At 30.8% G+C, this 11823-nt stretch overlaps 1 protein-coding gene across 1 annotated transcript; it reads left to right on the plus strand.

Annotated features, from left to right (window-relative positions):
* The first annotated feature begins 6324 nt into the window (after window positions 1-6324).
* Window positions 6325-10506, plus strand: LOC126845227 (uncharacterized). The gene is made up of 7 exons (XM_050583825.1): window positions 6325-6421; window positions 7280-7443; window positions 7532-7875; window positions 8854-9161; window positions 9461-9495; window positions 9725-10019; window positions 10481-10506. Exons 1-7 carry the CDS (start codon window positions 6325-6327, stop codon window positions 10504-10506), a joined length of 1269 nt encoding a protein of 422 aa, XP_050439782.1.
* Window positions 10507-11823: the final 1317 nt, after the last annotated feature.

The following is an 11823-nucleotide window of genomic DNA, read 5'->3' on the forward strand; positions in this document are numbered from 1 at the left end:
ATAGTATAGATTGATTGTGTACCGGAATTAAATGTGTTTTCTTTTGTTAAACTATACAATATCATTCAAATATATATATATAAATACTCTGTGTATTATGTAGGTACTAAATAAAGTACGGTGTATCATCCCTCCAGTCAACCTACAACTATTTCACAGTTTTTTGATACTATATCACATTTGTTTAATTTTGTTTCACAGTTGAAATGAGAAATATTACGAAACAGATGCGTCTCGATACAGTAGGAAATGGTTTGGAAAAAATAGAATCATTTAGAAGGAGACGTTCAAAAACATATTTTTCAAAAAACTTGTTGAAGTTGTTAGACTTGACCACATTTGTTTAAATACGCCACATCTTTTTTATTATCAAAAGTCAAAAAAGAATGTCAAAACACTTAAATTAAATTAAATTTATACCTTAATTGTGTATAGGTACGACAATTTAATAAGCTTTGAAATAAGAGATATTGCCAGTCAACCTACAATTTTTTTTACCTCGTCTAAGTTAATTAAAGAAAAAATAATAATATGTTGTTAGTATAATAATAAACTTGCGTCTTACAACACTCTTAAAATAAAATATTTCTTATTACTTCAAATTATCTTGCATTGAAACAAAAATCAATTCATCACAATATTGTTTATAAATATTCAACAGAAATAATAATTGTTTTATGTAAAATAATGAATTAATTGCGTGGAGTAGGTACTATTATTTCACAAGTAACATGGTTATTTGTAATAAATTAGAAATACTGTTTTTTTGGAAATAACTTAAAAATAATAGATAAATGAAAAATGCACCTGCTTTTCAAAAGTAGGCATTTTATTCAAAGTAATAAAACAATAAATAGTTTTTTTGAAGAAAAAAAATGTTTATTTATGAAATTGTAAAATACTAAACAAATATTCAAATTTTTATCTTTTTTTTGGTATTTGTTAGATCATTATCAACTTTTAAAAGTTGAGTGAAAACTTATTTTCAAAGTTTTAAATTAATGACAGGAGGGTGGAGTACGGTTGAATACTTTGTGCAGATAAAAATAACTAGATAGTTATTCAAAACTGCGGTAATCGACCGGTCAATATTTTCAGCAAATTATTCTTGATTAAAAAAACTAGTAAAATATATACCCCACCATTTAAGTTTCGAAAATCGATAAAGCTCTGGAAAACTATACATAAAAAAATATGAAAATTTAAATTATTATTATCTAATATTGCAATGTAGCTTGAACAATAATGTTTTTAAAAAGAAAAACTTAAATTTAATCAGAAAACTGATTAGAGGGCGTCGAGGGGATTGCATGCGGTCTGTTTTTAGAAATTTTAGATGAAAAAGCCAGACAAAATGTCGACTACTTAAGATTTTAATTCTGCAAAGACATCCGAGTTCTTTGGCAACTTTGCTAGGTAATGCAGGTTTACAGATTACTATTATTTTTTATAAAAAAAGAATTGGGTTTTAATGTTGAACAAATTGTAAACTTAATTTATTTAATTAATTACAAGAAACTGAGATTTTCAAATGAAAATCGGCTTCCTACATGACATAGTAAAGTAGGTAGTCAAAGAATTCGAATATTATTACAGAATTGAATTTGGACCGTCCCGTGTAGTGGACATTTTGCCTGGCTTTTTGGTCTAAAATTAACCAAAATGGCTAGAACAAATAATAAAACAAATTTTAGAACAAACTAAAAGTGGTACACTGAAGCTTATGCAAATGCAACCAGTAAATTAATTAACATAATCGAAATGTATTAAAACTTCTTAATTTTATATATATTGCCTATACAAAACTCCTTAAAATCAGACCGCATGCGATGACCTAAAAGTGAATCGACCGGTATATTACTACATAATATAAACTTAAAAAACCTCTAAAGTAACACACAAGTTAACTAAAAAGCAAAAATATTATTGTTTTATAATTTTTAAGTCGATGCCGAGTAAAACATAAAAATTATTATGTTTAGTACAACACAGATGACCGCACACAGCAAGGTATATCATTTTGCTGTGTTTTACTTGGCACCGACTTCAAACAATTAATAATTACATTATATAATAAACAATAATTTCTCAATTATATTGAAGGGAACGACAAATGAGAATTAAATTGTCGTATAAAATATTTTTTTTTTTGCTTTTTAGTTGACTTTTAGTGTTTTTTTTTATGCGTTATTATTTTTTATTGTTACTACTATTATCATCGTCTTTCCATTGCATTACACTGCGTGTTTCGCCGTAAACGTCATACCTACAAAAAAAAAAAAAAAAAACAATACATATCTAACCACCGATTATCTTTAATATTCGTGTGTCCCACTCGCTCCCTCTATATGGTATAAACGGGTCGAGTGCACGATACCGGATTCTCCATCGGGTCTCCCACTCTTTACAATACATTTTACCTGTATTATTATACAGGTACGGTTTTTTTTTCACCGACGTTTACGACACGGTAGTATTATTCATTTTTTATTTGTTTTAACGATTACACGTTAAAACAAATGGCGACGATGGAAATAACCGAAGGGAAAAATCATCAATTGTGCTATTGCAAAAAATTCGGGCCGTTTGTCTACGGTTTAATAAATGTCGTTTCTTCAGGTTCTATCCGCTAAAATGTTCTTAAAGATTATCCCGAAATAATAAGGAAGATGCAAATAGTTTATAGTATTGATGTACAAGAGGCTGTATGCGAATTCGCAGTAAAACCCGTAGATATCCGCTAATTAAAAATAATTAACAATTTGATAAATATCCAACAAAAACAGTGAAAAAGGGCCAAGTGTCAGACCAATGTAGATATAACTACTTTGATTGTCTGACTTTTTTGGGAGGAAATCTGAACCTTTTTTCTTCTGAGTTATCTCCTTCCTATCACCCACGTAACTCCTAAGTGAGTACATTAATTGATAATGATGTTTTATGTTTCATTTAGAAACGAGCCAATTGTTAAGAAATACAAATAAAAGAGCAGTATTGCTCATGAAAGCACGAGTAAAGTGATGTTATGAACTAAAGAAATAGCAGAATTATAATTGTTTTAATTTTGTATTTGCTTATGAATTTTGAAATTAAAGTGTATTCTTTTATACCTTGTTTGCCTTCTTTTTAAATAAAAGTGAAGTGGCTTTACCTGGTTGCTATATTTGGTCTAACAATTTAGTCAATGATACAAAAGCTCATTCGAAAGTAGATAAAATATTTAAATAAATTCTATATTTATTTGTTAAAATTTGTGTAAAATTCACAAATTTAACTTCTAAAACAAGGTGAACCAAATACTTTCTCATTGAACTTTAGACGCAATTGAACATCGTTTTCGTCTAAGATACAGCTATGCCAATATATTGTATTTTTTTATTTTTTTTATTATTTATTATAAATTTAAACTATGCTAAGCGAGTAGGTACTCTAAATCAGATGTAGTAGAAATATCATCTTACAACGTAAAAAATATATTTTTATTCCCTGGTATCGTAGAAGGTCAGCAAAACTTTGGATCCACAATCATGATGACAATGATTGTCTTATTGACGGAAGAATGTCCTAGGTACCTTGGTATCAAACTCGACAGGAGTTTTAGACAACAAAATAAACATCAAAACTAGTTATCGACCAGTCAACATTTTCAACAAATCAGTCTTAATTTTAAAAAGTTAATTAAATATATTTGTTACCATTTAAGTTTTTATAGTTGATACTTGACCTTTGGGGAAAAGTAAAAAGATAAAAATTTTAATATTGTCTAACATTGTAAAACAACATAAACAAAAGTGTCTCCACCAAGGAGAATTACAAAATTGCAATTATCTCAAGAGAAAAAAATCAGTGTCTTATCTATATAAGAATTATTGTAAAAGGTCTCAAGGCCATTTTCTTTTTTCACTCTTCTGAGAGCTTTTTCAGGAAGTGAGGTCGAGGATAGTTACTCTATTAGGGGACTGAAATGAGAGATAAAAATAAAATGGAAATTGGTCTGGTGAGATAACTGGTTATGTGTAGGTATTTTTGCAGGTCTTTGTGTAAGTTTGTACAAAAATTACAAAAATAGTATAGTGATACCAAAAGGAAGAGGTTGTTAGTCTCGGCTCGAGGACTGTACTATCAACTAGGTAAATCCGTTTCAAAAAGTCAATTAAATTCAAAAACGTTATTGTTTTAGTTTCAATAGTAGATAGCGCTCTGGTTAATACTAAAAAAAGATAAAATGTTTTCGATAGGTACCTAACTGTATATTATTATTATAAAATAACGTTTATAAAAGTATGTTCAAAGTGAAAAACTACAAAATTATAAATATTTCGAAGATGAAAACAGTGTGAAATGGGTCACCCTGTACAATGTACTTGAATTAATTTAAATCAGTAGGTAAACGACGTGGGATTTGCATGAAGGCGGTGTTGTTTTCGTTATTGAAATCGAAACGTTCTATAAACGGTTATGTGTAAAAAAAAACCGCACGGAAACGTTGTATAATATATTATTATTGATGTTAATATTGTATTATATTCCATAAAATAAAATAAAAAGAGGTTTCCGTATGTTATTTGGATACACGATTATACTTATATTGTTATTCTTTCAACGTTACATTTGCCCGCGACAATCATATTGTTGCCTAAACAGTGTGTAATTTTAGAAATGTAATAAGATAATTTCCTTCTTATAATTTTTAAAAATTACAAGACTTGGAACAAACAACCAGGCATGTCCGTTTTTATTAAAAATCGATATTTCGTGGAATATTATTCATAGAAATGAACACTGAATTTCACAGAATTCATTCCAAAGATAATACAAACGCATTTTTCTGCGACAATGAGACAAAGAATTTCATTTTGATAGTCTTAAACAATTAAAAAAATTGGACAATGTGGTGAAAATATGGTAAAAATTGTGTTTTTCTAGTTTTGCAGTGGATACGATTATAGTTGATCGTTTCCCAAAATTATCGTTAGTAACCTGTAAATTTAATAAAGAACACAACTTTTAAGAAATTAATTTTTTGTGACAAAAAAATATATTAATTGTAGATTGTGACCAACTGGTTAAATATGGTTTTAAAAATCAATCAGCAATTGGTTATAGTTCGATTTAAATTATAATTACCCCTAATGGCCAATTTTTTTATGTAGTTTCAACTATCAGGATTTTGGAGAAAATAAGTAAGGAAGTATATATCTTAAAAAAAATGATGTTTATGACATCTGGTAGATAGGTAGCAATTTCTTCAATAACTATAGGATGCCAACTCAATGAAATAGATTGTTTCTAACAAAATACAATTATTTAATAAACATCATGATGAGCACTGAAGAGTTTTATGTCAAAATAAGTTTTTTTTTTGTTATTCTAGGTTAATAAAACAATTGCAAAACAAAATTTAATATACATATTTTCTCAGCTAAGAATATTCTAGTTAATATAAAAAAAAAATATTATATTAAAAAAAACTGAACCTATATACAGGGGATTAAAGGAATGAAGGAAAAATACTAACGATTTAAAAAAAAACCATTATCTTCTCAGCTAAGTATTTAAATCCCAGTAAGTACCTGATACACACACAGTATAAAACCATTGTTAAGTGGATTGAAAGCTGTCTGTTTTTTTATTACTTTTTAAACTGAAAAGCCTGAAAAATTACGATTACTTAGGTTGGTCCGATTTCAATTCTGTAAAGAGAGTTTTTATATTAACAGCTTTACTATGTCAGAAATACATTTTTGATTTTTTGCATTCTTCGTGTAAACAAATTGTTTTTTAATATAAACAATTGTTTTAATTTAATTTATTTAATTAAGGAAACTAAATTTTAAAAAATAACAAATTAAAAAATAACTGATTCGGAGATTAATATTTTTTGTTTTATAAACATTAAGTAATGCATTTTTCAGATATATGAAATACTTTGTTATAATAATTGATTGTATATGGAAATTATCTAATGTTTTTATTTAAACTTGACAACTTTTTTTATTGTTATAATATTACTTTTTTCAGATACTTACTTTTGACGGTTATTTATGTAGCATACAAGTTAGTAAAATGTATAAGTTATATTTAATCGGAATGGAAATTGAATGTACTGGCCTTAATAAACATCTTGTCGATATATCCAGCTGTGTTTCAACATATGGTACGTTGTCACAAATACAATACATCTATAATAAGTATTATGGCTTGTTGATTAATGTATTTGTTTGTAGAATTCGTGTAGTACGAGTCATTTGTAAAAAAAATACTATTCAATTAGTGAGATATTTTTAAATCTACGTCTGTTCATATTTCATCGAATCGAACAAAATGACCGACCGTAACTCAAAAGACGAAGCGGATACTTTGTTTTACTTTTATTACGACTTGGCCAAGAAAATGGCTTTGAACGAGCCTAGTTTCGAAGGTGAAGCGTTTTGGATCAAGTTTTCGCTTTGATTTGTTTTCACAATGGTTTATCTATTTTTATTTTCAATTAAAAGACTCCTGTGCACATCAGATTTGGTAAAATCCACAAATACTTATTCCTTTTTTGAATTTTTGGCCTGAACTTAATAAAACTGAATTGACATTTTCATGGAACATGCTTCACTGTATTAACAATGACCTTAAATCTAAATTTTGTTGAATCTCAAATTCTCCAAAAGTTCTATTGGGATTTGTTATTTATTTTGTTGAATTCAGGGAATGACAATATCGTCAGAGTTATCGGCAAATGTAATTTGTGCGTATCTCAGAACCGCATAATTCACATCCTTCTTCTCTTTCAACTTCGTTTTAACTATTTCGCATCAACCAGTATTACTCATATCATACTCAATCGCATCCAACCTCCTCTTTTCCGGTCGTCCCTTTCTCCTGTTTCCTTCAAGTTTATTCCATTCTTATTGGTTCCGATTCCTCTCTCCTCATGGCATGCTCAATCCATCTCAGTCTATTTTTTAAAAAAAATTTCGCTATAGTACCTCTTATTTTTCGTTTCTTAACCTATCTTCTCTCATCACTCCACTTATCCACCTAAGCATTATCATTTTCACTACACTCATTCTCTGTTCTATTTTCTTGTATACCACCTAACACTACGAACCACGCAATATAGTCTGTCTCACCACACTCTTTTAGAACTTACCTTTAAGTCTCGTTAGAATTCTCTCCACTTTATCCAGCCACACTCTTAATCCTATGTTTGATATCCTCGTCAAGTCATTTAAAATGTACACAGTTTATTTCATGTGTGTTTCATATAAATGAAATTCGATTTCAGTTCTAAAAATATCGTCTAGTTGGCTTTCGGCGTTAGAAAAAGTTGGGAATAAAGATATTCGCAATAGTTACATAAAACTATTAGTGTTGGCTTTGCAACATCCAGAACCGATGTGCCCTTTCAAGGATCTACCGCCCGAGACAATCGATCCGTTGGAAGACGAGGTGACAATACTCACTCAATACATTTTATGCGTTAATGAAAGTCCGTGAGCGTTTTACGAACATAAGTTTTTAAAAAAAAAACCATTAGGTTTTTGAAATGGCGAGGAAATTCATGAAAAAAGAAGGTACGGCCACGTGTTCCAACGACTATAAAGACAGCGCCAACCCTACAATCGAAACAGCCGTGTCACATGATACGTGCACGTATGCCGCATCGCAAGTCATACCCAATGTGGGAACTCAATGTTACTTTGCGACATCGAATGAGAGCATTCACGAGTGGTCGATACCGCCTCAGTTGTCCATTCCTAAGGAACACATGCATGCGAGGTCGTTGGATTGGGAGAGAACAGCAGCGGGAATTCAATTAGAAGCTGTAATCGCCATGCCCGCGGAACCCATGCCAGAAGCTACTACTAACGATGATCAGCTGTGAGTGGGAAATTTAAGTATTTAGAATCGGTTATTTGAGAAAATAATGAAATTGAAAGAGACGTGGTGAGTAGAATAAGGTGTGGTCGGATGCGCCGATAAGAGGCAAACGGTAGGATGTGTCAAAGAAAGGTGTCATTCAGAATGAGAGGTAGGAATGTATAAAACGATAGTGGGGTATGGAGGTGAGTGTCAGCCACTAAAATAAAGAACGATGAAAGAAATATGACTGAATTGAGAATGTCGAGTGACTAGGTTAGACAGAATAAGGCGTAAGATGAAGTTGAATAGTAGGGAAAACGTTTCAGATTGAATGGGCGTTTAAGTATAAGTTAATAATGTACGGTATGTCACACCATTTTTTAAAGAAGGTAGATTCCATTTTTTACTTAACGGAGAGACATTTCATCATAAATACGTCTTATGATAAACGGATTTGTCTCTTATCAATAATCAGTCGGGGGATTTTTTTTCCCCGAGTAATCGCTAACCTGGGAGGGAACTGTTTACCCACTACTTCCTCCCAGGCAGCATCGGAGGTTAGGTAATCAGTAATCCAGGAATTATCTATTTCCTCCTATCACCATTCCATTCCATTCCATATAGTGATATAGTGGAGCTGTTCTCCATATCGCCTGCATTCCAAGTTGGTTGCAATTTTCAGTTTAACCACAGTCATAAAAAAATAATCGTAGGCTCGTATAAAAATTATGTTTTGACAATCTGCTTCCATAATTTTACTTGTGATGAGTACAGTTAATACTATCTTAACTCGTGGCGAAGAGTAACATTAAATAATAAGTTTAGTCTGCGTGTGGAGTGAATGAAGTGAGAATTTGACTGACCTATTCCATTTGTATGGTCTAAGCCTTGGATACTCTAAGGCTAAGAATAAGAATTAATACAAAATATAATATTCAATATGGAAATTACTTTTACTAATGAAAACTTGTAAGACTAAACAAATGAACTCGACAGATCCGAAACCGTAAAACCGGAATTATCGCCTTGTCGAGTAATGGACGTTGAACAACAAAACAGGAATGTCACGGAAAATTTCACTTGGGCCAATTCTAGCTTCTTGACAGGCGAAATAATACTTGGCGCAGAAATGTGTTCAGACCGAAATATCGAGGCTCAAATCAAGACACAGTCCGAGTTGGACGATGATGTAATGACTGCACACGATAAACTCTATCCCGGCGATTTTAAAGTACAGCTTGACTCGTCGTTCGTTAGTGAACTGAACAAAGCGAAACACACAGTGACAGAAGCGGGAGATATAAGTATGTGACTTTTTTCTTTCAAGCTATCTTATATTATATTTTTTCTCATCAAAACCTAACCAAAATGTATAACCTGGTTGTAATCTGGCAAAAAGGCTTCTGGAACAGATTTTGATCTTACTGGAAAGTATCACGCAAATTTTGAACAGACCCCTACCATAAAACATATTCATGTAAAAAACATCATCATGCTTCTACATTTCTAGCTTTAGCTTAAAATTTCGAACTTATTTTTTTACAAGTTTCCTATGATATTCTGATGAATAGTAAAAATATCCCGCCCAATATATTTATTGCAGACAATACAAACGAAGGAGACCATCAAGTTGAAACAGTACAGCGAATGTTCAAAACCACCAGCAAACGAATGTGTACAACAGACCACTCACTGTGGTCGACAAAGCGCTGGTCAAGAAATAATTAGCCCACCTAAAAAGACTTACAAGGTAAGAACTATGTGAAAACAACTGAAAAAAAACCTTCTAGAAGCTAGGATTTTCTTAGAAATGTATTATTTAACTACCTATATAATATAAACTGAATTAATTATTTTAATTTTCCAGCATATTCCCCTGGGTCCACGTAAGAGTATTAGTTGCTGCGAGGTAAGCGAGGGAAGAACGTGTTTTAACGATTCGTCGTCCGATGATTTTCCAGCTATGAAAGGTTCAAAAGATATAATCGACAATTACAAGCGTCAATTAGAAAAAACCATATCGTATCAACAGGCGTCGCTGGAATTCAAACGCTCAGCGAGTGCAGCAGAAGAATGCTTGGACGGAGTGAAATCCCTATTGAGAATACCGGCGAGAACAAGCAAAAATGATGCCGACTTTCGCGAAGAGAGTTTAAAATTTAGTAAAAACGTGTAATAAGTATAATAAAGGAAACAAAATTATTATAAACGTATCAAACGGTAACCGATGTGTATTCTGTCACGCAATAATTGGAAATCAATCGTAATGGATACCTACATTGCAGCATACGATTTTTTATAGGTCGAAAAATTAAGAAATAAAATATTTAAAATGAAACCTTACACCGAAAAAAAAAAAACAATTATTAAAAATAAACAAGAATAATAAGTTCTTTTTTACAGGCGAAATGTTTTTAAATATTTTATTTCTTAACTACCTTAATGTATATTTATTTAAAGAATTTACGACCGCAAGGGCTACAGACTACACATAATAATGAAGATAATAGTTCACAATAATAATAATACTAATAATAATTACCTAACGATGATAAAATAATTTAAAAAGAAATACAAAATTTTAGGACAAATTATTTGATACATTTTTTTTAATTGGTTAAAGACTTTGAAACGGACTGGATTGTTTAACTCCCAACAATTGCGCTTTAAAAAACCGAAGACCCGAAGGGCTTTGTTACACACTTGAGTGATATGGGACGATAGTTCACTAGATAAAATAATACCTTAGTCTTTCACATGATTAAGTTTAGCTAAATTAAAACCATCTATTTCATAAGAAAAGGAGTCAGAAGATTTACTACGAGAGAACGAAATTCGAGAGCACTTTGAGGCCATTCAATTATACACCAATTATAAAAGCTATTAAGATCTTCTCGAAGCTTATAATCATTTCAGTTGACTTTGGTACAATATGTCTTTAATTGAAGTCCAAATAAATCAACATCTTCATCTTGTAGTATATATCAATGAATAGTTCTATAATAGCTGAATACTTGACAGCAGCCTTTAAGCTATCAGTAGCACCACAGCTACTGTTCTCAGCTCCGCATCGAAGCTAAAAGAAAAAAATGTCCACCATGTAACTTGTCGAGTCTAAACACCAATTTTTCGTTTTAATTTTTATCCTTATAAATCCAAACCAAGTTGTTCACGGTAATGTTTCCTTCGAACACGGTACTTTTTTACATCGGTCGACATTCATTATGTGCACTATGAACTTCATCCAAGAACGTATCTTAGGCGGTGAGAATGAAATTCATTTCCAAAGTAATAACTATGTATTTTGATGTTATGCGTCGTTTTATATGACACTTATTTAATAACGTGTGAATGATGAATCACATTTGAAGACCTTTAGGGAAAAAATGATTTTATTTTAGAGAGTCCTATTTTTGAATAAGGACCCGTGTGCTTTAAGCGGCGCGGCCGGCTAGGCTCATTAGTGCGACCAACAAACAAGAATAGATATCCTTTCATTTATTTTTTTTTTTTCTTCAAGAATGATTCGACTAATTTATTTTTAATTTGATACCTAATTTATAATGCGGTATGTTTTTAGTAGAAAATAAAAAATATATGTACCTACCATCGTTCGAGTAATTAGCAGTTAATTAGTACAAAATTAGGATAATAATAGGCTTTTCATAATTATTGGTGGACGGTACGATTTCGTTTATAAATTCGTCTGGTATTAAGTGAGAAGAATTTTTGAGTTTTTAAAGTATGTAGTTTGTTTAATAATTTAACGAGAAAAATTAAAAACTTCCTGTGTCAGATTTTCGTAATAATACTAATCGAAATGACTGCGCAATTTGTAAAATTTCTGTTTTATCATTGGAAAAAAATATATATACCTATACATTAAAGCATTTTCTATTTATTTGAAAAATCTCTTCGAAATCAAACTTTATGCGAGCTCCTTTTTTATCTGACACTTTTTGTGTA

This window comes from Adelges cooleyi, unplaced genomic scaffold (genome assembly GCF_023614345.1).
Source record: "Adelges cooleyi isolate 19-005CV unplaced genomic scaffold, UGA_ACOO_1.1 ACOO_flye_CR_arks_rails_tigmint_CR_PRNA_724, whole genome shotgun sequence".
NCBI classification, from domain to species: domain Eukaryota; kingdom Metazoa; phylum Arthropoda; class Insecta; order Hemiptera; family Adelgidae; genus Adelges; species Adelges cooleyi.